The sequence below is a fragment of the Prinia subflava genome, chromosome 3 (assembly GCF_021018805.1).
Source record: "Prinia subflava isolate CZ2003 ecotype Zambia chromosome 3, Cam_Psub_1.2, whole genome shotgun sequence".
Lineage (NCBI taxonomy): Eukaryota > Metazoa > Chordata > Aves > Passeriformes > Cisticolidae > Prinia > Prinia subflava.
The window spans coordinates 67,120,281-67,146,376 of NC_086249.1; the positions used below are offsets into that span (position 1 = coordinate 67,120,281).

Below are 26,096 nucleotides of genomic sequence, written 5' to 3' on the forward strand. Positions count from 1 at the left end.
CTGACTCCCAGCCCTCCCTGTGTCAGGCTGATATACTGATAGATCAGCAAGGACCACAGAATTATAATGGACTGTTTTCTAACTGCTGGATTGAATATTTGTATGAAACAACACAGAACTTGCTTTAAAACTTTGTTTTACTTTGGGGAATGCTCCAACTCTATAAGCATATTTAGAAAGAGATATTATACCATGACTGATGGATGTATTATAGGTACAAAGAGTTGTGAAATGGACATTCTCTGTGGTTACTTCTCCCTCAAACAAAATGTTTTGTCAGTGGTTAGCATTTGATGTTGGCCTGAACTTTGCATTCTGTGAATACATGCCTTCAGGCAAGGACCCTTTGGCTCCAAGTGCAGGGTTCACATCACAGATAGAGACACCTGTACAACCTAGACACCTCCAGGTCAGCAGTAAAGCTCCCTCTGTGGCCAAGGGACACGACGTGGTGCAAAGGGAGCCTGTGAAGGGGTGCAGCTCGTGCCAGAGGTGGCTCTTGCCATGGCCAGACACACACCACTGCCTGTGCTGAGCAGCTCCCTGCTGGTTTCAGAGCTTGCCTCGATGCGTAGCTCATATGTAGACCACTGCAATTAGATGTCCTACCCTGAAAGCAGTGTCCAGTCCCTTCTCTGAGCAGGCATGTTGTATGGATTTAGCTGCTCTTTATGCCACTGGGCTAATGAAAAGGGGAAGTTTAACCAGTGGAGACTTGTGGTCAACTCGGGAATAGGAAACAATGGCCAGCTGTTATTCCAGTTGGGATTCAGAGCCATGGGACAAAATCTCAAAGGAATAATGAGACGCATCTAAAATTTTGTAGTTTTATACCTCAAAATTAAAGCTGGACTGTTTTTATATATTTTTTAAACTCTGCTAAGTTCTCCTTTAATGTGGAGTAAGTGTCTATAGAATATTACAGCCACTGTTTTAAGTAAAGTGGTCATCATCCCAGATAAAAACTGCAAAAGTGGTGAGTGCTCAGATCCTCTGAGAAAACAGCCAAACAAGTGCTTTTGCTACATGCTGAACAGGTGGTGCATGTGGTGAGAGTAGATAAACTTTCACTTTTTAATGGTGGTGGCTGTTCTTTCAGTACTAGTCTTGTAAAGAAACCCATGAAAACCTGAAAGGACAGCTAATAGGATTAAGGTCACAGACTTATGTAAAGGATTTCTTAGAAAACCATTCCATCACGGTGTCTAGCATCCTGTGACAGACACGAAGCTTAAGAAGCCTATGTGCTCCTGCTACATCATCTCTGTAAAAGTCTGTGGGACAGCCAGGGTTTATCTGTCTGGTTTGGTGGATAAGCCATATGATGTTTCCTGCAGCCAGATGGACATGCATATATTTTGTGCACCGTTTCATAGATTTTCGTTACAGTGCCATTGTTCTGGATAAGTATACAGTCTGCTCTTGTTATTTTGGGCAGTTTATCTGGAAATTAAGCACACCATGGATACAGAGACACTGCACAGAAATGCTGTCAGCCTCGAGCTGATACATCTGCATTTCGCTAGGGTGACTTTGACCACTTCAGATCAGCCTGACAAAGTTTCTTTGCTTTCTGCCTTCCCCCATCATTCCTGTCACATGTCCTTATTCCCTAATTGTACATGTGCTGCATTATGCTTATCTTTGTTTCATTTGTTTACCCTCTTCCTTTCATCATTACCCATACTTACAATACTTTGCCCAAAGAGAGGTTACTGATTGTGGGCTAACTGGTACTGCCTGTGAGAATCTGGGCTTCAGGATAAAACTTGGAAGTCTAAGGATTTTGTTCATATAATGCTGATCCTTTTTAAGCCTTCATCTTGCCACCACCTCCATGGGTAGCAGAAGTGTGCTGACAGGATGGCTTTTGGTGGGTATTTCAGACCTTTCCTCAGGAGCACGCTCACTTCTGCAGTTAAAGCTGCTAACTTCTTATCTCCACTTGGGACATAAAAGCCTTGACCAGGGCTTTTATTTTCCTTTCTACTAGGAATAACCAGAATGTTTATTTTAGAAGGTTTTATGATGCACCTGGATTTTTCAGTCACTCTGGTTTTTCTTTCTTCTGTCTGCTAGTGTTTTCTAAAATATTCTCTGGTGACTCTTTTTCTCCACCTCAAATACTCTTCTGTCTCTGCATCCGCTGCCATGAGCACACTGTTCTCCCTTTATGAAGATACCATTCATCCTTCTTCCCCATGAGGCCCTATAGGATGTTTCTGTTCTCAGTGTGCAGTGATCCTTCACATATTTAGTAAATCTTCCTTCAGCTGGGACATCTGTTCCATGGTGATAGAAGAGGCAAAATGCCCTGGTTTGGGATCACCTCTGCTTATAGCAGACTCTGCTCCTCTGAAATTAATTTCTAAACTATACTACTGAAGGATTAATGCAATACTACTCAAGGATTAATGTAAGATTAGAGTATTTATATTAAAATATCTTATAATGTGGAAAAAATACATGTTCTTAGGTTGTAACTAGAAGCTTGTTTTATCTGTTCTATTAATTAAAGTTTTTCTTTGCCTAATGCTAATAAAGAGATTGGATTTCATGCAAGTAGGACTAGAGCCTTAGGAATTTCCAGGTACTTTATAATTCTACAGTAAACAGCAGTGTGCAGCCCATGTTTCACACTGGTGCTTAATTGAGCCCTTGCATGGATCATCAGGCCCTTGCCATGACCATCACCTGTCCAAAAAATCAACTATCTCATACTGGCAACTTCAATAATCCATTAGTTTCAGTACACCATGCTCAAAAGGAGATTGCTTAATCTGGGGAAGCTGCATAAAATTTCCTTTCAGGAGGAGCTAACACTGTGACAAGTGGGTGGTGTTTGAAATGAAATCTAGACTCTTCTTACATGTCTATGTGTTCGTGGGGACAGTCACAAGGCACACTGGAAAACACACAGCTATGCATATGCTATCATTTTTCTGTCATTGACAAACACAGATTATGGCCTGAATTCAGTGTAAATTTTTACATACACACACATGCACATGCTGATATAGATATTGATTACATAAATATATAGACATAACTTGTATGTGTTTTAATTAATTTGGAATATTTTCTATAAAATATCTTCTCCCTGACATACCAGTGCATCCTTTTTGGCTAGCCTTGAAGCACTGACGGTCTCTGTGACAGTAGTTTTGACAGTAGTAATCGATGATGTAAGCGTATTAAAATGAAGCCAAGAAGTCTGTGATGAGTTTGCTTTGACAAACAGGGTAACAGAAGTCATTACTTCATTCTTTGCTCAGTATTTCCCACAGTGGGTAGCCATGGAGCTCAACATAGCCATGAGTGTGAGCATGGGTGATGCAAGAGGGTCATTTACACCAACAAGAGCAATTGCATATCTGTATTCAGAGTGGCTCAAGCATATTCAGTGTTTAGCTACCTTTACACTATTTCACTGAACAGGGAAGGAAGGCCATATCCTGTTTCATATTTTTACAATCTCCTTCTTGTCTTTATTATGAGCTGACTCCTCAGCTATTCCCAGTGTGATTGGATGCTTGTGTATGAGGAACTGAGGGCTCCAAAATGCTTCTGTAATTATTCCATAAATGTCAACATTTGAAAACAATTTTCTAAGATAATTTTATAGTTTAAATAATTTTCCAACTGAAGCAATTGTTCATGGCCTTTGTGTGTTTATTTGTATCATTATTCTAGAGATGTGACACCCTTTTCCCTGAAAGAAAACTGCACAACTTCAGTGCAGCATCCCCCCAGTCCAGGGATAGCATGTAACAGTGTCATCTGGACAGTGCCCAGGATTAGGTGGAAAAAAATCTTAAGGTCTTCTAACCTCAGATTGATTAAAAGGGTGGCAGAGGGTCACAGGCAGAAGGTTGATCAGAAGGTCGTAAACTGTGAATGCAGTGTAAGTTGTTAGCCCCTCAGAAACGAAATGTGTGTCAAGACACTGTTAAAGGTTGTGTGCCAGATGAAGAAACCATTTAGTGGATAACACAAGAGGGCAACTTTCTCGAACCTGCAGAAACCATTAGCAGATTTGTCTGGGCAATGAAGCCAGCTGCAGAAGTCAGATAGTCACAAGGAAGAGAAGCAGCAGGTTGGCGAAGGTTTTTGGCCTAGTATACCAAAGGGAAGCTGCGGATGTTATACAAAGATGTGCTGTTCTCATTTCCATGCATTTGCTTTGTACTCCTGTTTATTGCACATCAAACACATTTACATATCCAGGGATGAAATGGAAACGATTGATGCAAAGGAGGTATTTTTGTTAATTGTTGTTGCTCTGAGTCATACCTGACTGGGACTGCTGGAGATGGGTGAGGAAAGACAGAACTATTATTAGAGGTATAAATAACTGTCAAGAGCAACTTTTAATTCTGTCTGTTACCACATGTTAACATCTAAAATTACCTGAGGAGAGGAGAGACAGCAAGACAAGAACTAAGCCAATGCCCCATCTTTGTTGGTGTAGGTGTTTGCTAGTCTCTGAGTCTTTGTCCATTCTTTTTCATCTCTGCTCCCTTGGAGTTTCAACCATTTTTGGTCACAACCATATCATTGCCTGCTGGATATTGCAACAACAGCTTCCTATAACAGCTCAGAGTTGATGTGTGTTTGAGAGTTGGGCTGTTTTATCTGCACAGCACTTGCAAAATGCGTCCCCCTTTTTCCCTGTAAAATGGAAAGTAGTTTTTAATGTGTTCTCATACATGCAGTGTGGAGCCAAGATGAGATGAGCATCCAATCTGAGGAGAAAAAGCTGTGCCTGAAGTGCCCAAAGACTGCTTTTTCATAGTGGAACTATCCTGCAGAACATACAGGAGGATTTCTGGTACTTCCTGCTCTGCAGAAGAAGGATTTTAGAAAGATCTCTCTGTGAAGGGTTGTGTGATTCTTGGGTCCCCTGTTGATGTGGGCTGTGTAAGTAACTAAAGGGGACCAAAACAACTGATGTGCAGTTCGGCCATGTGTGAGCAGCAGTCAGAAGACCCAAGCTCCAAATGATTCTGGAAATACCATCCGTCAAAGTATCATCTGATGCTGGCAGAAATCATGGCTTCCAGTGCAAGCGATAGTGCAAATACATCCATGACACTTCCTGGTTTAAATCCTTCCACCTGTAAAGCTTCGGCTGTGAAATAAGCCTTGAAACAGCTGTTTGCATTAGATAGCAGCTCAGGAAATTACCCTGCAGCAGAACATAGTCCATAGTTTGGTCTCATAACCTTATTCTGGAAAATATATTATAGGTCCTGTAGGTGGAAAATTCAGAATGAATAACAATGAAGCATTCAGACCAGTTTCCCTTTGCTTTTCCTGCATTGGGAAATATATCTGCATATTTAGCAGTATGTGGAGAAATAAATATTTTTATGGTTAACCTGAGGTTCATAGAGATGGTGAATCTTTAGTGGCAGGAAGTGGGTGGTACCTGAAAAAGCAAGGTAATTGTCTTGGAGGTTGTTACAAATTTTGAGATTTTTTCATTTTACTGGAGTTAGCTCTTGTATGAGATGATGTTCCCAAAATGTTGGTTTGTTTACAGGGTAGCTTGTCTTCAGCAACTTGCTTCCTGCCTACTTCCTTCATCATTCTCTGCTTCCTGCTTACTCTCTTCATCCTTCTCCAGGCTGAAGAAAAAGTACTGAAATCAGACTTTTCTTAAGAAATCTTAGGGCTCATGATTTATTAATGTATAGTTTGCAGTAAAATGAGTCATGCAAACTTCCAAGCCTATTTTTGTACCAGATCATGTGTTAAATTTAGTCATGAATCTTCTTCTGGTTATAGCTGAGAGAAATCATAAGTATTTCAGTTTTGCTTTGTGTTTATGATATCACCTCATAATTCAGGTGAGTTATTATTGAGTAAAACATCCCTCAGTAAAAAAACACTCAAATCTGTGAAAACCTCCTTGATGCATATTTAATTGCAGTCCCTTTCAGATTTGCCATAATTAAGACATGCAAACTGAATTTAATAACAAAAAGATGAACTGACAGTGTGAGTTCTGTAGTTATTTTCTCTATTTCAAATCAATGTATTTTCGTTTCTCTTTTGTATTTTTGACAGGTGATGTTGAATAATAATAATCTTTACACCAACAAATGCTTTTGTACTACATGATTATAACTAATTTCAATCAAGCACTTGTTTAAAATTAAGTCATATGAATGGATTTTTGGTCTCTTATTATCTTCACTCCAACCCACTTAATAATAGGTTTTTTCTTAAGTAGGTGGCTCATGCCAATCTTCCACATGGTGTCATTTTTAGCACTTGCACTGTCCACATGAAATTGCTCATGCTTTTCTTAGATTGTGCCCGAGTGCTGTAGGGATTATCGTCCTGTGCATCTTGTGAGGCATGCGCGTCTCAGTCCAGAAGAGAAGGGGCAGGATTATTTCAATCACTTTTCACACAGTTTCTGATATTGCTGGCGGTTAATACTTCAATGTGGAGGGGAGCACACTTCAGTTAATTGGTTTCTATATAAGGTAGCTATCACTGAACACTTGGTAGGTCAAAGTAATTCTGTTTCTCTGATAACTGCGTATTTCCTTTCATCTCTCTCTCTCTCCAAATTTACCTCATATTTTATTCACAGTATTTATGAAGATTTTACTGTCTCAGAAGGAGTCCCCTAAGGTGCCTACATTGCACTGGAAAAAGTGAAGGGTGTGGTGCCAGTGTTGGGCAACAGTTTTATTGGAGAATAAATAGGAAAATCTACCGAAATCTTAAAACTGTATTTAATTATATGTTTCAGGAATTTCTATTACATCACCATGCTGAGGGATCCAGTGTCGCGGTACTTGAGTGAATGGAAGCACGTCCAGAGGGGTGCGACGTGGAAAACCTCCCTTCACATGTGCGACGGAAGAAGCCCAACCCCGGACGAGCTGCCTACCTGTTACGAGGGAGATGACTGGTCCGGAGTCAGCCTACAGGAGTTCATGGACTGTAGCTACAACCTGGCCAGCAACCGCCAGGTGCGCATGCTGGCAGACCTCAGCCTGGTGGGGTGCTACAACCTGACTTTTATGAACGAGAGTGAGAGAAACATGATCCTTCTCCAAAGCGCCAAGAACAATCTGAAAAACATGGCCTTCTTCGGGCTGACGGAATTTCAGAGGAAAACACAGTATCTCTTTGAGAGGACATTCAACCTGAAATTCATTTCCCCGTTCACCCAATTCAATGTTACGCGGGCCTCCAACGTGGACATCGGCGAGGATGTGCGGCAGCGGATAGAGGAGCTGAATTTCTTGGACGTGCAGCTGTATGAGTACGCAAAGGACCTGTTCCTGCAGCGCTTCCAGTACTCCAAGCAGGAGGAGCACCAGAAGAACCGGCTAAAGAGGCGAGAGGAGCGGCGACTGCTGCGGGAGCAGAGAGCTCACCAGTGGCCAAGGGAAGAGGCAGCAGAAGTAGCTGTTACTGAAGATTATAATAGCCAGGTTGCAAGGTGGTGATGCTCCTCCATCTTGCCTCACCAACGAGAGGTTCAGATTGTTTGTGCAATGTGGCTGTCTAGGAATTAGCCAAGGGAGACCTACTGCTTTGGTAAATGAGACCTCGTCTGACAACTCCCCCTCCTTGTCTCAGTTTTTCTTGGTTTCTGCCAGTGAGAATGTATTTTTTTTCTCAATAGGTATTGATTAGTGTTACTAAATGGCAGTAGAATAAGATTTCTGTCAGAAAAGACTTCCTTGAAACACTTAACCTATGAGGATGGATTGAAGAGAGAGATTATTTGTATTAACCGATGTACCCTGTATAACCTGAGCTACTAAAACTTGTGCAGACATGAATGATAAATTGGGGAAAAATACCTGGCTTGGTTCCTTTGTGACATGAGAGCTGGTTTATTTTGTACTGTTCATTGTAACTGTAGTGCATAGCTTTCTAGTGAATGAAATGGAGAAGGTGCAACATTGCCCTTCAAACTTCTACATGCTGTGTTTTGATTAAGGGAAGAATTTGATGAGGTAATTAAAAAAGACACAGGAAGTGTTGGATTGGGGCACTTTTTGCTCTGTTCCAAAGGCCAGCAGTCAGAGATGGATTATAGGTGAGGTGGTGGAGGGATTGGCTTATTTCCTTGCAGGTGCTGAGAGTACCGAGCCCAGCCGGGTAGGAACCATCTTTCTAAATGTGTGTGGCAAAGGCAAGCTTTGAGAAATTAGGTCCATGTGGCAGCTGAGCACACATCACAGAGATTATCTGGCTGGGGGCAATGAAATCTGCCTTCACACTCGCAAAAGGGGTCAAGCAAACTCCAGGGAAGAGGAAAGGGAGAGAAGGAAAACCTTAATTATTAGCGCAACATTTTCCAGATTTGCTGAAAAAGCCTGGAGATACATTGTCTGTGAAGATGGACAGGTTTATTATATTGTCTGTTAAAATACACTGATGCTGAGTGCATACACTTTAAATTGGTTTTCTCTCTAACTACAGTAGTGGCTAGAAAAAATATCAGCTTTCATTTTTATAGGATACATAATGGATATGTGGAAAGTCTTGATATTTATTACTCTATATGAGGATTCTTTGTAAATTTATTGTTTTCATGATGAGAGATCTGTATCTGTTTTTCTTCCTTGTCTAGAAAAAGATTCAATGGGTTCTTCCTCCACGTGTTCCATTCTTGTGGCTAAACTGCATCTGTTTATTCCAGGATTTTATGTTGTTCCATTCGTAATAGTGAAATTTTAAAGAGGGTCCTGTGCATTATAGATCTTCTGAGAGAGTTTTTTTCCTTCTTCTTCTGGCATAAATGTAAAGCATTAGGAGGAAATTTCTCTAAGTGCCTCAACGTGGCTGCTAAATCAAGATGCTGAAAGTATATTATTGCATGCATGAATGGCTTTTACCTTACAGATTTGCTAATTAGAAGTACCAGAGTACCTGATGTGGATGCACATTTCTCGCTTGTTTTCAAAATTCAAGGTTTCTATCCAGTTGGTTGAAAAAATAATGTGTTATAGAAAAAAGAGGCTCAAGTTGAAAATTTGTCCCTTCATTTACAAGTAGGGATTTTTTTTGTGCATGATAGATCTTCTTTTCTTCTGACAATGCTATTGCTACTTGTCTATGCAGAATATCAAAAATGCAATCAATGATCCTATTGAGAGTTAATGCATATGATAATACATTGAACATGAAATATCCTAATAGCATTAAGAAGTGAAGAGGGCTACCAGGATGATGCCTCATTATCAATGTCCTTCATTAACAATATGCTGCTTTATGTCCGATTTCAATGTGTTATTTTGGGTGAGTAGTGGTGGGTTTTGGTCCATAATACCTCTTCCACTCGTGGTTCATGTACATCTTCTCCCACCTCCCCGTTCAGAAGGGCAGAGAAAGATTGTTCTCTTGTCTGAGCATGGGATGTCTGCCTTAGGGAAGAGTGAGGAGCTCCCTGGGCTCCTGGGCAGTGCTGCTTGGATCCCCATGCCTGGAAGAGGTGCTCAGACACCTCGCTCACGCATGGACAAGAATTAAATTGCAATCTTTACAGTTGAGGACTGAAGCTCGCTCTGGGTGTCCTGCAGGACAGTGAGGTCCTGAGGAGCTAAGGCTCACTGGCACCATTGCACCTTTAGCACAGTGCAGGTAATTCACAGTGATGCTACATCTTAGCTGCTGGTACCAGGGCTTTGGGCTGCACTGGCTCTGGCCCTTTGGAGGGAAGGAGCTTTCTGGTCAGTGACACAGGGCTGGTGGGAGCTGTTGCATCTCTCCATTCCTGCACCCATTGCCACATCTTGCTGGAGACCAAACAGCATGAGAGGAGAAGGATGCTTTTGGCACCTGATGCTCAGTCTCCATGATTTGTAGGTACACTTCTTGTTTCCATGAGCACAAAGAGCTCAGGGTGCTGGGGAGACCCCGAAGGGCAGGGGAGAAGCCAGCCATGTGGGAGGCAAGATGCAAGGCCAAATTCACATTAAGGAGCAAGGTAAGCAAGGAAGTAAGATAAATTCCAACTCGTCTTTTGTTCTATAGGGCATCCTTCCCTCTTCCTCCTAAGTGCAAAAAAAAAGTTGTCCCTTCCTTGCATACCTCTTTGCTCAGCAGGCCGCCTCTCCAAGCTGCTTACAGCAACTGAGGCCTCGTTTTTCATTTAGACAATGTAGTGGTTTCTTTTCAAGAGAGAGGAGACAGTGCTCAGAAATACTTCCCTGGAGCCTCACTGGTGACTGTAAGTATCAGTTTCAGCTGTCTAAGCACACAAACTGTTCTCCAGACTGTTGCTTCTGCCTGATACAATACAATACAAAGCCTAATGAGGAAAATCAAAGCTGGTTTTAGGTGGTTTACATTAGCTTGAATAGTTTGGCAACACCTTAATGGGATGCCTATCCTTTTTCATCAGTCATTTCCCAGGAGTCAAGATTTGGGTCCTGAAGAGCTGCTGAAGAGCTGTTAATGTGCTGTGGCATCTATGTTAACAGGATTTGCCTTAACACTTGGGATTTATTTAAAATAGAAGCTGATTCTTTGGAATATTTTTTTTTCCTTTTTTTTTTTTTTCCTTTTTTTTTTTTTGCCTCTTGAGCCTGTGTAACAGCCGTGGTTGTGCAGGAGTAGGTTTGTTGCTTTTGTTGTTTTGGGATTCTTTTGGTGGGCAATTAGCAGCTAAGACCTTGTCCAGAGCCCAGGGACTGAAGGACCTGGCACCTCCTTCCCTAGCTCCAGCTGCAGATCCAGCAAACTCACTGCACCAACAATCCTGTTTTTCTTAGGAGAATTTTCTTACACATGACAAATAATGCAGTTTGGAAATGCCTTCAGGCTGACTTCTAAGACAGAGGCCTGCAGCTTTTTCCCTCTTGGGCACTGTGCCTAAAATCATGTAATGCAAAAGCAAAATAAAGGTCCTGCTTCATATCTCTGTTATTCCAGATTTTCGTTGCTCTGACAGCATAAACTTCACCATAATTACACTGGCCCATATAAGACCAGGGAGCAGCATGTTTCTTTCTGAAGCTTCATGAGCAACAATGCTATAGGATTTCTGTCCGTCTTCCTGGCATTATTTTGTTGCTTAAACACGGCAGTTTGGCTTCTGCTACTGTGGTGCTGAAAGAAATCTCATTCTTTTGCAATGGAGAGGTACTTGCTAATCTCTCCCATCACGTTCCCAGCACTACCTTTTCCAGTTATAATTCACTGTAGGCTCGGAGTGGACAAATATGCTGTGTCATTAGAACCTGTTCATAATTTGGTGTCTAGTCCAAGCACTCACCTTATGGCCTTATTGCCTTAAGGTTCCTTCATTAAGAAATGAAAATTTGTTCTCTCTTCCCTGGTCATCATTGCTGACAGTAAAAATCTTTTTTACCACCAATAAAAAGACCAGTTTCTGATGTTGGGTATTTTCCACCGCTGTTGTGTTAATAGTGAGCCTGTCATGGTCTTGCTAGGGATTCTACCCAATATGCAGCCGTTACTTGCTGTTCACTAAAAACAGAAATACGGAACAAAAAAGTAATGGAAATCAGAGCCACACTTCATAGGTGTATCATACCCATTCAACCAAATGGCAAGTCACATCAACTTTTTGTGGAGATATTTCAGATTTGACATCCATGACTAAATCAAGAGGTTTCTTAAGTTGGTCTCCTTGTTAGCACATGCTTCCTTCTGCCCTAGTGGGATCTTGTTTCCCACCTGCATTCTTGTATCAGTTATAAGCACTGCTGTTTTAAAACATATCTCACTTTTTATTTCCTCTGTTGCTATTCCCCTGACACATATGGAATTATTCTCTTTTTTTCTTTTGTTCTGGGATAAGGCTTATCTTGTTTCCACATTGGTGGGGAATACTGTGTACAAGATGAACAATCACAATAAAGTCATTCAGCAGGAGCTGATGGCTGTATTCTCCCTATATGTGGCAAAAAAAAAAAAGCACACTCAAGAAAAGGAAAATGGCACCCTATTTTCACTGTAACACTTCTTTCAGTTTGGTTCCTGTAATACTTTCTTTGTCTACATTTTGTGGAGGGAAATGGGCTCCATAGCCTGCAATGTCCTTGGCTTTCTTCTTAGCCGTATCATTAGCTCTGGGATTTCAAATAAACATTGGAAGAGAAGAAAAAATAAAGAATTCCCATCAGTTGCCATATTTAAGGTGAAAGAATAAATTAATAAGCTGTAAATTACTTTATTCTTTAGGAATTTTCCTTCTGTTTATGTGCAAAACTGTTTGTGAATTCTGCTACTGAAAGATTGTATTGTGAGTAATCATATATACTTCCATTCCTATTTAAAAGATAGTTTGTAGACCTAGGGATTTCATTGACGTAAAGCACAATTTAATGAATTATTTAATGTGTTTAACCATTGTGATGTCAAAAGCAATTGTTTTCATATATTTATTTGTTGGTGATTTTCTGTAAAATGATACTCATTAAGAGATCTGTTAAAAATGAAGTTTTGTTGAATATTGTTGGGTCCATGAATTACTTATGAGAACAAATAAACACTGACTGTGTTTTTGAAACACTAAAGATTCTATCTTATCTACATGGCCATAAAAATGACTGAAAATGTTTCAGGTCATAGTAAAAATCTACTGTGTGTTTTTAACAAAATGTACATGGAGGAAAATCATATTGCTATAACTTATTATTTAATTACGTTAAGGCCCAATACAAAATCTTTTGCTTCCAATTGGACTTCATTTCTGCTCCAACAGCACTGAGGGACAGTCCAAACTGTTGGGATAATCTGCTGACCTCTGTGGAGAATAATGAGAAGCTGAAGTCTGTTGCTGCACTGTGAGCCTCATACTGCTGGTTTGCTCTTGAAGTCTACCTATACGAAAGCTGTGGGGTAGCCCTGTATGGTGGGGAGTGTTCTGACTCTCCAGAGTTTGTTGGCAGTGATGAAAAGAGTGTTTATGAGTAAGAATCATGGGAAAGAAGTAAGAAGTGGTTAAAGGGAAGAATCATGGGAAAGACCAACAAGGCCAATATTTTGGTGGGGATCTGTTACAAACCAGCCAACCAAGTTGAAGAGGCAGATAAAATATTCCATAAGCAGCTGGGGGAAGACTCACAATTGTTAGCATTTGCTCTTATGGGGTTCTTGAACTTACTGCTGGAAATAGAGTACCTGGAGAGGAAGCAGGTTCCTGGAGTGTGTGGAAGAGAACTTCTTGATATGGCTGGGCGGCCCAACCAGAGCTTCACTGGACCTGTTGTTTGTGAGTGATGTGGGTGATGTGATGGTTGGGGACTGTCTTGGGCACAACGATCACGAAATGATAGACTTAATTCTTGAAGAGGTAAGATGTGAGTCAAGAGAACTGTTATCTTGGGTCAGGTGGGCAGACTTCAGGCTGTTTAGAAGCCTGGTTGACAAAGTCCCTTGGGAAAAGTCCTGAAAGGCAGAGGAGTCCAGGAAGGCTGGACATTCTTCAAGAAGGAAGTTCTGAAGGCACAGGAGCTGACTGTCCCCATGTACTGAAAGATAACCCAGCAGGAAAGAACCCCAGCCTCCCTGAACAGAGAGCTCAGACTGGAACTTGGGGTGAAGTAGAGACCTTTAGAAAAAAAGGCAGGTGACTCAGGAGGGCTACAAGGATATTGTGAGGTTACAGAGGGATGAAATTAGAAGGGTGAATTATCTATTAGAAAGTGTATTATCTGGCTACTGCCATAAAATACAATAAAAATGTTTCTCTAAATACATCATCAGTAAAAGGAGGGCTTAAGGAGAATCTCCATCCTTTCTTGGATGTGGGGGGAAACAGGACAAAGGACAAGGAAAGGGCTGAGGTACTTAAGACCAGTTGTTCTCAGGATACCCAGCCCCCTGAGCTGGGAGACAGGGGCCAGGAACAGAAGGTAGCCCCCATAAGCCAAGGGTAAATGGTCAGTCATCTGCTACACTCTCAGATACACAGAAGTCTTTGGGGCTGGGTGGGATCCACCCAGAGGTACTGAGGGAGCTGGCAGAAGGACTCACTGAGCCACTTTCCATCATTTATCTGCAGTCCTGACCTTCTGACAGGGAGGTCCCGGCTGACTGGAGGTTGACAACTGTGACATCCATCTATAAGGAGGGCTGGAAGAAGGATCTACAGGCCTGTCAGGCTGACCTTGGTGCCAGGGAATGTCAAGGAGCAGATCACCTTCAGTGCTGTTTTACAGCATGTACAGGACAACCAAGGCATGAGGTTTGTGAAAGGCAGGTCCTGTCTGACCAACCAGACCTCCTTTTGTGAAAAGGTGACCCACACCGTGGATGAGGGAAAGGCTGTGAATTAATAATGAGGAAAAAATAATGGACATTATATATATGCCTTGCAACAGGATTATGTTACATTATGTTTTGTAGCCCCTTTTAGCATCACCAGTTTAATCCCCACTGCAAGTATCCATTTTCCTGCCACTCATATCACTTTGAGGAAACAAAAGGGTTGGATGGCATTGTAATCTCACAATTTCTCTAAATTGTGGTGGTAGTATCTCACTGCTTGCTTGGTTCTTGATGTGAAACTAAGTTCCTGCGAGACAGATGTCAGCCTCCATAAATTCACACTATTGTTTGAAACCAAACTCCCAGAACCTGCTGTCTGAGAGGGCCCAAAGGCTGGATCCTGGCGGGGAAGGTAAGATGGCATGGGGAGTTCATGCTACTGGGGAGGAATACAGGCTGCTAAACAGAATAATCCAGTGCTGTTTATGGTGCCCTGAAGTTGCCCATCTGACCTTCAGCTGCTGCTCCAGAAGGATACAGATCTCAGAATAGAGGCTTTGTCATATACGCAAACTCTGTTCAGATGTCTCAGGTACTTGCAGATCTCCAACCAACAGTGTCTCTCCTTCAGAGTTATGGTTAGGAACCCAAACTTCTCTCACAATGTTTGTAGCATTTGGGGGTGTCACTTGAGACAAGCGATCTGCAGACTGAAAGTCCATCATCTTCACCAGTTCTGAGCACAAAATTACGTGTGCTGCAGGGTAGTGTGAGAAACGGAGGAGGAAAATGATTGTTGCTGTGTTTCTGGGTCCTGCATTTTAGTGAAAGCTGTTATAAAGCAGGAGCAGCAAGATGATAAGTGAAATAAATGTCTGTATTGCTGATAGATAGTACTATGTAGCCAAAGGAGAAATTGATTTTGCCACCAGGAGACAGATAATTTTTTCCCACATACATGGTTACATTTCAAGAAGTACATCAGAATATTGTGCAGTTTATGTCACAGTTAAAAGCAAGAGTGAGACTCAGCATTGGTGGCCAGTATTACTTATGACTGGAGAAAGACGGGAATTTTTTAAGATTTCATTCACATTTATTTCTATTTTACCTCTAAACGCTATCCAAGGTGTGACACCTTTCAACATTTCCTAAGAAATTTGTGAGTATGCTGCTCACATTCTGAATAAAATTCAGAACATGAGCAAGTGAAATTAGATAATATGGGGGTAATTCAATTGCCTATAAATCTCACTATCCTGTGAGAGCCCAGTGATGTAAATGTGTCGCAGTGAGAGGACATCGGGGCTGCCCTTCTCAGATGAGGAAGCTACTGCAGGAATTTTTCCACAGCTCAGCATTTCACTGTGACACACACTGAGTGAGACTCCTTTCACATAAGCAGAGGTCAGCTGGCAGCCGATGTCCTCAGGCAACCCCTGGGGATCTCCTTATGGGTGATGGGGGAAAATGCACTTTCAGGGCATTAGCATCTGGCCTGCTTTGGGCATTTATGATGGTTAAGAAGAGTCTCATCCCAGAAATATGTCTTTTCCCTCTCTGTTCGTAGAGGGGGAAACAATCCCCAAGTATGCTTTTGGGAAGGTAGAACCTCACCTGTGCCAGAGAATGATGGGGCAGCAGTTCACCCTTGAAAAGACTGTGCTTGAAATGGAATTAAGGCTTCCAAGGGGATAGGTCTAGAAACATTTGAAGACTAATCAAAGATCAGAGGGGGAGATTTAAGGACTGAGAGATCTGAGGACCCTGTGTACAAAGGTGATTATAAAAGTCACTGTAATGAGTGAGGTAGCAAAGAAACAGGAAATAAGGGGGAGAGGGCGGTGGGCGGCTTGTGAGCATCAGAGACCCAAAGAGACACCCACTGCAAAGAGCAGGCAGGGATGTGAAGATCTTCAGAAAAATCTGCTTAGCTGTGCCTTCCTCTGGATCTGCTCCAGCAGGTCTACATCCTTCTTATGTTAGGAACCCCAGAACTGGATGCAGCTCTGCAGGTGGGGTCTCATTGGAGTGGGGTGGAGAGGCAAAATCACATCCTTTGACTTGCTGGCTATGCTGCTTTGATGCAGCCCAGGGCATGGATGGCTTTGTGGGCACATTGCTGGCTCATGTTGAGCTACTCATCCATCAGCCACCCCCAAGTCCTTCTCCTCAGGGCTTGTTCTCATCCATTCTCTGCCCAGCCTGTATTTGTGCTTGGGATTGCCCCAGTCCAGGTGCAGAACCTTACACCTGACCTTGTTGAGCTTCAGCAAAATAAACACTGCCAATACAGCATGAATGTTTGGGAAGACTGGAAGATACCCTTGCCTGCTCCAAGCATGCAAAGGAGACATTAACAGATGGATTGTATGGGAGCTACAGCCACCCTACTGCCCCAGTAGTGAGTCATCTGGTGCCCATGACTGGGGTTGTGGATTAATCACTGACCATCTAAATTACACAACCCTAAGTTTACTCAGCTTTGTGTTTATGAGAATTGAGTGGCAAATAAATGAACTGCAGTTTATGTAAGGTTTCAGATAAACAACTATAGGATGTTTCATCTTCTATTTGGATCAACTGGGCAGCTAGCTCAGCAGAACATGAACTGAATGTAAACTTACAGGTCTGAGACAGGCTTGTCTTTACCAGATTTTGTTTAAAAGATGCTTCTTTATTTATAAACTCCAACCAGGATTTATCAGTCAACATTGTTTATGCTACATCTAAATCTATTTAAATAATCCTCAAAATAGAATAACTATCTGAAGGAATTAATACGTAGGAAACAAGTATTTCTGGTACTCCTGGGAAAAATATGCTCTCTTTTTGATTTGTAATTGTCCCAGACTTGGGAAATAAAGGCAGTAGTAGAGGCTGATTCATTTTCTGAAACACCTACTTAAACCTAGACATATTAATCTGTCTTTTATTTCTGTATACTACAAAGGAAGCTAAGCTAAAGAAATCTAAAGCAGATTAATTGTATCTGTAGGCTCTAATTTATCTGCTATGATACCATGATCACTGGGTGAACTGAAGCTTCAGTGACTTCTATAACTGAGAAATTTGCCTGGCTCATCTCCCTCTGCCAATACCATCCCATGACCAAAACAGTAAAGATTTACTTTAAAAGCACTTTCTGGAAGAGTTCAACTAGGGCAAACGAGACCCACATCCTCTCTCTGATAGAGGCTGAGTGGCTTCTTGTAGATATATGTATATATTTTTACATATGCAGGAAAGCATGTCTAAATAAATAAATAAATAAATATGTATGTATGTATGTATGTATGTACGTATTTTTATATATGATGATCTGTCTCCTAGCTGCCAATCATTTTTAGGTCAAGGACTTCTTGACCAAATTTTGCATCTTGGAATTTAAGGGGCTTTTCGTGGACTTGTTTTCTTCTTTGAGTTTATTCAGATGCTCCTTGAATTTAAATATTAACTTCTGGTACCATTTAGCTTAACTATGGTGAAATTTTCATGAACACAACAGGAAACTATTGCTTTTTGATTCCTTCAAGTTGGACACCTAGATTCATTGAAGCACACCTTGCTGTTAAATTTGGAGAGATACTGAACAACAAGCCCCTGCTCATCTTCATGCAACTCCTGATTTTGCGATTTTCTGTGTTTTGTACCTCTCTCCCCTCTGTCCATAGCAGGTGCAAGAGCATAAGACTGTTCAGTAAGTGTCTGTGTCTTTGATTATCCTGGTTGAGTTTGCCTGCCATATTTCTCATTCTGCTACATCTTTTTTTTGGAGGTGGGTTGACCACAGCTGTCCACAGTACTTAATACAACAAGGGTTCATATGAGGTGAATGTGAGTGGTGTTTTACATGTTGTTTACTTGTATTTTCATAATATTTCCTAGAATTCAGTTTTGGATTTTTCTGAGTAGTTCTGAGCACAAGTCTGACATGTCCATAAAATTATATATTGTAATGGCAAAATCTCATTTCCAAATATCAGTAGTCAACTCAGAACTCAGCACAGTGTATAGAAAGTCAAAATTGAGGGTTTTTTTCCCCCTAGGTGCCTCACTTTAAATTTATCTACGCTGAATTTCATTTGTCATTTTATTGAAATCACTCTGTGTCATCAGGGTCCTCTGCAATTCACACTCAGCCCTTGTCTTTAGTACCCTGAATAATTTAGCAGCTATTCTCCAGCACAAATTAGCATCCCTAGAGCTTGTTCTGCAACCTGCCTGGGCAGCGGGGGAGCAGAACTTGAGGCAAGCTGATATAACATCCCAGTAGCAAATATAAAGGCTTCATTTGCCCTCCCAGCCATTCTGATGAAAGTGCTGAGATGTGTGCTGCCATTCTGCTGCTCTCGCCATGGAGCTGAAAAATCAGGTTTTATTAGTGTTGAAATTGCTTTTCACACAGGTTGCCATTAACAGAAAGGTATTGCTTCTGCATTCGTTCTTTTAGCAGAAAGTCCTGTTTGAAAGGGTGTCTAATCCCCTTTCTCATCTGTATTTCCAGATTCTGTAAAAACTTTTGGAATTGTATCTCTGCTTCCCTCTTTCACACGCAAATTTTTAGCAAATGGAAAATTCTGTCTTTCCAGTGCATAAGCAGCTCCCATCTTCTCTTGGTCTCCCTGCTGTAAGGCTATAAACAAAGGCATATTGAGTGAGCTGGCAGTGAAATTACAGAGAGCTGAAAAGGTCAGAATCTTAAATCATAAACCAGATAAGACAAAGAATTTCAGATATCTCACAGCAAATAAAATACGGAGAATGTGATGAACAGTATATATCACAGCATGAGACCCTATGTAGAAAAATGTGAAGTGCTATAAACTTCCTTTTCTGATTTCATTTGCTCCAGCTGCATTTAGAAATTATTGCAAAAATGCAGAGATAGCCACGTTATTATTTGCACACAGTAGGAAGCAAGGCTGAGCTACATGCAGAGATTGTCAATAAGGGGGGAGGCATTTTTACTACTGCAAAAATCTCATTAATTGTGTTTTGGTTTGGAAGCTCAAAAATCAAACTTACCATCCTAACAGGTGCTAGAAGGTATAATTATAACGTTTTAATGCTTATATTTCAATAGCATGCAGGAATTCAGGCTTGGTTAGCTTTCTGGTGTCTGCAGTAGGATACACAAGTGAGAAAACACCCACTCTAGAAGCTGTAAAAAATGGGATCAACCACAATACCTTGCTACAACCTGGTCTGAGTCTGTGGTGTGTTTTCTTCAGCAGCATGCAACTGACCCAGGGTTGCTGCTCAAAGATATTATGAAGTAAATAACTCCAGTTCCTCCTTTGTTGGAAGCAAGCCTTCATCTTGAGCAGAACATGGTTTCATAAACTGACAGATTAGGAGGAGGAGAAGAAAGAGAGGTGGATGCCTTTCTCCTTGCAGTCAGTTACTGGAGAGTGGCAGGAAATGGAGGTGAGCAGGAGAAGGCTGGAGGAAGGATCTGTTGCAGAGGGAGTTAGACGTTTTGGGTAAATCATCCTTCTTGCTTTACCCTTTCCACTCCAGAGGCAGCAGCCACCTGGTTCCCCTCTGCTGGTAGGGTAGTCATGGAATCAAGTTGGTGTGCAACAGAGGTGAGCTGGGGAAGAGTCAGATTAATAGATTTTGGCAGCATTGTGCAGCGTATATTCTTCAGCTTTTTCCTGTAAAGCTCAAGGACAGGAACTTTAACGTTTTTTCTTAAAATATAAGACTTAACTTCTTATTTACGAGCCATTTCTGAAACTGAAAATGTCTTGTAGCCTTACTTCAATATCCCGGTGTTTGGCCTAACCTATAAATAATACAGCAGTATGAGGAGATGCATTCCCATGCCAAGGCTGTGAGGATGTGGTGAATATTGATACACTCTCTCCTAAAGCATTTCTCTTTCAGAAGCTGCCTGCCCATCAGTATGGCATGACTCTGGAGCTGGGTTGGAGGGTCAAGGGGGTCCTTCCACCCAGTGGGAATTTTGAATTGTGGTTGCTTCTTGCATCTAGTGCAGAACTTTGGCTCTTGCTAAACCTCTAGGTAAGGAACCTCAAGCTGATGATGACTTAAGGTCTGCAGCAATATTTTCTGACTTTCCTTCTCAGTGGAGAGCTAATTCAAGACCATTAGTCAGCTGTAAGGAAGACAACCTGCCTCAGACCCAGGGAACCTTCTTGCCCCTCCATGAGGAGGTGTCCGTGAGGAGTTGGGTGAGCATGGAAAAAAAAAATCACACATGCCTGTGCACTATACACTCCAAGGGAATACCTTGGAGATTTTTTGGAGTATACCACAAAGTATCACAGAAAACTCAGAATGAAAATAAAACCCTGTTAAAGCAAAACCTCCCAAACCTAGACCACATCTGACAACATCTGCCCCCATGCAACTTCATTATTGGAAAGAAAATTGCACCCCAGGGACATTTTCCCCATGTTTCTGCCTGCACACTAAAAACTTCTTTGGCTTATATATCATTCATATGCTTGTAATTACCATAGAGCCTCCCTGCAAGCCACCTACTTTCTGCTTTGACTTTACAGGTCATCAAAGGGAAGCAAGCCCAGCAGAGTTGGGAACAAAAAGGGGTCTGGACCTGCCTTTGGGAAGGAGGGAAGCCAAGAGGGGCTTGCATTACCAGGGCAAATGCACAGGTGGCAGGCAGGCTCAGTCTTCATGAAGGAAGCATTTGCAGTAAACAAAAGCTAACTGTTCTCAGTACTTTAAACCATATGGAGGGAAAAAGCCAGGTAGGCAGCAGGAATGGCTGGAGGCCTGGTGACATCAATTATTGGCTTCCTAACTCCACTGGAAAAATGTTTTCTGAGAGATCTATAGAGCCCATGACACAGTCCTGGAGTACAGTAATCAAAGTGGAGTAAGCTCAGAGACCAGGAGTGATATTTTCTAAGCTGTAATTAACCAGTAAGCTGTCTGCTCATTCTCTCTTCTCAGTGCCCTCCCTTTTCTGGCAAACATTGTTAAAATTCCCCAAATCTGTGTGTTCAAATACTTAAAACTGCGAAGACCCCCCCTGCTGTAAGAAATAATGTAATTGGAGTGCATGGTCATGTAGCTTTCAACTTGCCTCTTAGATATTAGTAAAATGACTGAATCTCTGATTAAAAAATAAAATCCAAGGGACCAAAGCTGCTCTCTATTGATGCAGAGAGCACCCCATGGAGCAATTACTGTTTAAACTCTGTGGTAATTGTCATGCCAGGAGGCCAGAAGAAAACTTTAGTCCCTGAGAAATTTATCAAGGACTTTGAAAAGGCAAGAGAGACAGCATTGCTTTTTTTCTGCTCATCACAGATGTGAGATAAATCCCAAAGAACCATGTGCACTAACCCTACCATTGTTACAGCTATAGGAGAATCAGGAACCTTTTCATTAACTCCTCCCTCAGATTTGGGCTCTGTGCCCTGCCAACTTGTGAGAGCTTTAACAGTTCCTCTGGACAAGGACTTGTCAGCTATTGCTTTAAATCTGCATCATTAGTGGGAAGACCATTAGTAAATTATACACCACGATGTGTTGGTAAGTTTACATCAGAGGTCATGTGTTTCTGGGAGTCACAGGAATCCCATATGGTGCTTTCAAGGGCTGCAAACAAACAGAGAAACAAAATCCCAGACCCTTCCAGCAATTCCCTGTTAGAGCTAATGACAGCAAACAGGCCAAGGTGTACTTCCTAACACACTGCTTTAGCTAGTCCTCATCCTTTGCTGCACTGATTTACCACATCCAAGTCTGGCTAAAACCCAACACTAATTCTGCTCCCACATAAGCCTTGGCACTGCCTAGAGTTGCTCATGTATGTCAGATGGAACAGGATCAGGTCATTAGGGTATACTTATGTTATGCTTGAACCCTTCTAGGAGGGAAGAGTCCAGGTTTGCTCTGCCCTGCCTGTCTCTGGCCACAGCCTCCCATACACCAGAGTCAGCAGCCATGTGTCCATTGTGTACATGGCAAAATTTGGAAGACCTGGAAAAGGGGCTCAAGCTGACCCCAACTCCCTCTGTGGATGCTCGAGTACCTGACGTGAGGGAGCAGGGGGAGAGGGAACACTGTGGCTGCCTTTTCATTCTGTGATCTTGCAGCAAGATCACAGCAAGCACAAGCCCTGCCAGTCTCCAAGGGTACATTTGTGTGGACTGTGCCACAATGGCTCTCAGTGTTGAATAGACATTTACTAAAAAAAAAAAAAAAGCAGGCAATAAAGGGTTAATAGCTTCTGTTCAGGCAAGCTTGGACTATTCCCCTTGTTTGAATTCAGAGTATGGAGGTATATTACCTTTCAGTGTCTGAGTTTGATTAGATACCTGAGCTCTGTCTTTTCCCTAGGATATATCACTAAAATGCTATATCCTTTTTAATTCATTCTACACATGACACCTTTTCTTCTTGCTCACCCATCAAGATATTTTCTCAAGCTCTCCCAGTGACTATTTACCTGCTGGAACATTTACATTGATGCTCCAGTGTGGGCAGCTGCTCTTGGCAGCTGTCCTTTTGGACCTGTTGAGCCACACTTTGAACTTTGTTAGATTGAAAAGGTCAGACCATTACAATTTTTAATTTGATAATTTCTGTGGGTACTGAAAGGTACTCACAGAACAAATAAATTAGAGTGAGACTGATTGCTTTAACCAAACTGCAGTTGTCATTTGGGGGAAGAAGTAAATTAATTCCAATAAACAAAGAGAAATCCTTGATGCCCTTCTGACAACACTGAGATCTCAGTGAGGAGTGAAAGAAGTTTAGCTTATTAATTAAGTCTTTGGCAAACACCCAGAGTTTATCTTTTCTGTTTAGGTAGTGCTGATGTTTTGCTGCTGTGTAGAGGGGCCATGCAGTGGGTTGGGAGGAATGGGACACAGCATGTGGTGGGGGCTTTCAGGTGGGTTGTCACTCTTCAGGAACAGTTACAGCAGTTTGGGTGGCTTACGGCCACAATATCATCTGCCAGAGGCAAACTAACCAGGCACAAAAAAAAAAAAAAAAAAGACATTTGGGTGTCATCATGGCCACCATCAAGGTTACGGGAAAAGAAAACGCGTTCTCTTGCAGACAGACTCCAAGGTTTGGGTTGGTGGGATCAGCCAGGGGAAGAGGCTCACTACTCAGCTTCCCTGAGACCTCCAGGCTTCCTATCGACACCAGGCTTAAGAGAAACAATCCCTGTTTTCCCTTCTCCTGCCTCTGAGGTGGATACAAGCCTCCCTGGGGCAACCAGTCCTGTCCCTGGTGGATTGTCTGAGACAAGCAGAACAAGGTAAAGCCTTCAGCTGAAATAAAGCTGCCACAGCAGCTTTAGAAAGATGCCACAGCAGAGTGTCTTTTACTTTTTTTCCCCTTTATACATCTCTTTTTTAAAGGAGATGAAAATCATTATTTCAGTTGTAGGATTTCTAATGGATGTGGTTGTGTGACTGAGATGAGTCACTGGTGCCCTTGTAGACTTTTGTACCCTAAACAGGTACAGGAGGAGTAGACCTTGTGGAGAGGCCAGTGGCTATGGTAGTATTGGTCAAATACAGAATATTTCCATAGGTACCAGCCACTGACACAACAGGTTCAGTGATACTCACAAGGGAATGCCTAAAAGTTGACACTAAACTCCTAAGTGGCACTTAGAGTGCTGAGTAAGGGGTGGGTGGGGAGCACAGAGGGCTTCAGTAGGACCCATAACATTGAGCTCTGAAACAGCTGGTCTGAAATGCTGTTTCATGAGTGAACAATGCTCAGAGCCTCTGCCTTCCCTCTGCCTTGGCATCCAGCACTGATGGAGCATCTCTGCCACACCAGGATGCTTCACTCCCTGTGCTCTTGTGCCAGTCTTGTGCAAGTGTGCAGGGATGCTCTGCACCTTGCTATGCAGACATGATGGAAGTGGAAATGAAATTAAAATATATAAATGTAGCCTGTAAATACTTCTGGCCCAAGGAGGTTTGAGCCTAGTGATCTTTCTTCATAAGAGGCTGGCGTGCCCATCTGTTCAGCTGAGCTGAAGGTGGAGGAGAAGGATGAATAGCAGGTAAGCAGCCTCCTCTGCTCCAATTTCAGCTGAGCTGGGACACTGTGAAGGTGATAGCCTCTTATCAGCCAACAAAGAAGAAGTTGGGTGCCTGTGTTTCCAAGGGAGAGTAGTTGGCTGAGATCTCTGGGTTTGTTTGGATTGCTCCTCTTCAATTCATCTCCGTGTGGAGGGTTTTTTTGGGTTTGACCTTATGTTCTTTTTGCCACAGAGATCTTGCATTTAATATTGGTTTGCTTTAAAGTTAAATCAATTCTCTAGTATTCAGAGACATGTTTCGTTTCACTCAAGCTACTGTTTCAAGGTCAGTGTTTGGTATGCAGCTCTCACACTACAGCATTTTTTCGGTGCCTTAAGCACTAGGCCTGTAGGTTGATCAATTTAACATGAGACAGACCTCAAAAACAGGGATGAAAACATCACCTCTTGTTCCATGAGAGCCATCTTGAATATGAAGAGCCTTGATTCCCCCTCCTCTACCACATATTAAGGTCTGAACCATTTTGTCTTGTGTTTGCAATCTTTACCTCAGGTAAAGATGTATTGTGTGGAGCTATCTGTTGCAATCCCTGTCTTTGGGTCCCTGTTGAGGCACAAAAAACATGCTTGAGACCACACCTCTGTAACCCACTGCTGGCTGAGCTTAAGACACCCACTAAATAGAGGAAGAAACAAACCTGTCATTGGTACTGAGAAAGGTCAATAGCTGGCCAGGAAGGTCTAGTGCAATGGAACTGTATATCCTGCTTGGAGTGGTCCATCATCTAGTGATTCTGCTGACTGGGTGCTTGGGAGGAAGACCTTGGGGGAAAAAGGCTGTGGGATTTGGAGGAGTTTGTGGTAAATAGAAAAGGTTGTGAGGATGAGGACAGGATGGTAAAGTAAGATGTAGTTAGGGTTTGTTTTTTTTAATCTACATTGCTCATTCCAGTTTCTGATCTGTTGAAGTGGAAAGCCACATAAAGTTTAGAACCTCCAAAACCTATGCTTGAGTTAATACAGAAGCTGTTATTTAGCATAAAAGAGCCCCTATCACAACTGCAATAATAAAACATTCTTTCTTTAGTATTTAATTCTTTCTTTCACTAAAACTGGAAATCAGACCTTGTGTCCTGTTCTCCAACTGTCTTGGTATACCACACTGGTTTTAGGCTCTATCCTGTAAATCAGCAATCAAATGCATGCCATCTGCCAAGCAAGCAATGAATATCAAGAATGTTTCTGGGAGAACTACTGAATTCTCTTGAACCAAGTTGAATTCTTTAGCTACTGTAATTAGTGGACCTGCCTTAAGGAATAAGAAACATGGTGTTTTTAGGGACCAGAAGTCTGAAGAAAGAAAAGCCCCTTGAAGGAGAACTGTGCAGGGAATAGCAACAGAATAGCAAGTTAAAACCTAGGATGTCCTGCTGTTCCTGTCGTTAGGTGGTCAATGCGTTGGTCAACACAGACACACAGGGGCTATGCTGTTGTTGAACACACATCACCCAAGAGCTAAAAAGGTCTTCCCTAGTGCCAGAACCCTGCATGTGGTTATTCCTGGCCTGGCTGTTCGGTTCATTAGACCACTGCTGAAATTATGGTAAGTGGACATGGTTGCATATGCTATTCATGATTTCTGATGGGGGAGAACTCCCTTCCCTACTTATTTGAGCTTCAGACTCTTGAGAGCTTGATGGACATTTCCTCTGAGGAAAGCATTGTGTCCAAGGCTGAAGCTTCATTACAGCAGGGCCTGAGATGGTCGCAGAAGAGAAGGATGGGTAGGTGTAAATAATGCCTGTAGTGCCTGTGCCATGGCTTACACTTTTCAGGCCTGTGGGAGACAGGGTTACCAGCTCAT

At 42.1% G+C, this 26,096-nt stretch overlaps 1 protein-coding gene across 1 annotated transcript in view; it reads left to right on the plus strand.

Annotated features, from left to right (window-relative positions):
* The window catches only part of HS6ST3 (heparan sulfate 6-O-sulfotransferase 3), a 276,111-nt gene extending 263,594 nt beyond the window's left edge, over nucleotides 1-12,517 (plus strand). The window contains exon 2 of the mRNA XM_063392322.1: nucleotides 6,770-12,517. Coding sequence (XP_063248392.1) covers nucleotides 6,770-7,475 — 706 coding nt within the window. The 3' untranslated portion in view covers nucleotides 7,476-12,517. The remainder of the gene's footprint in view (nucleotides 1-6,769) is intronic.
* Nucleotides 12,518-26,096: the final 13,579 nt, after the last annotated feature.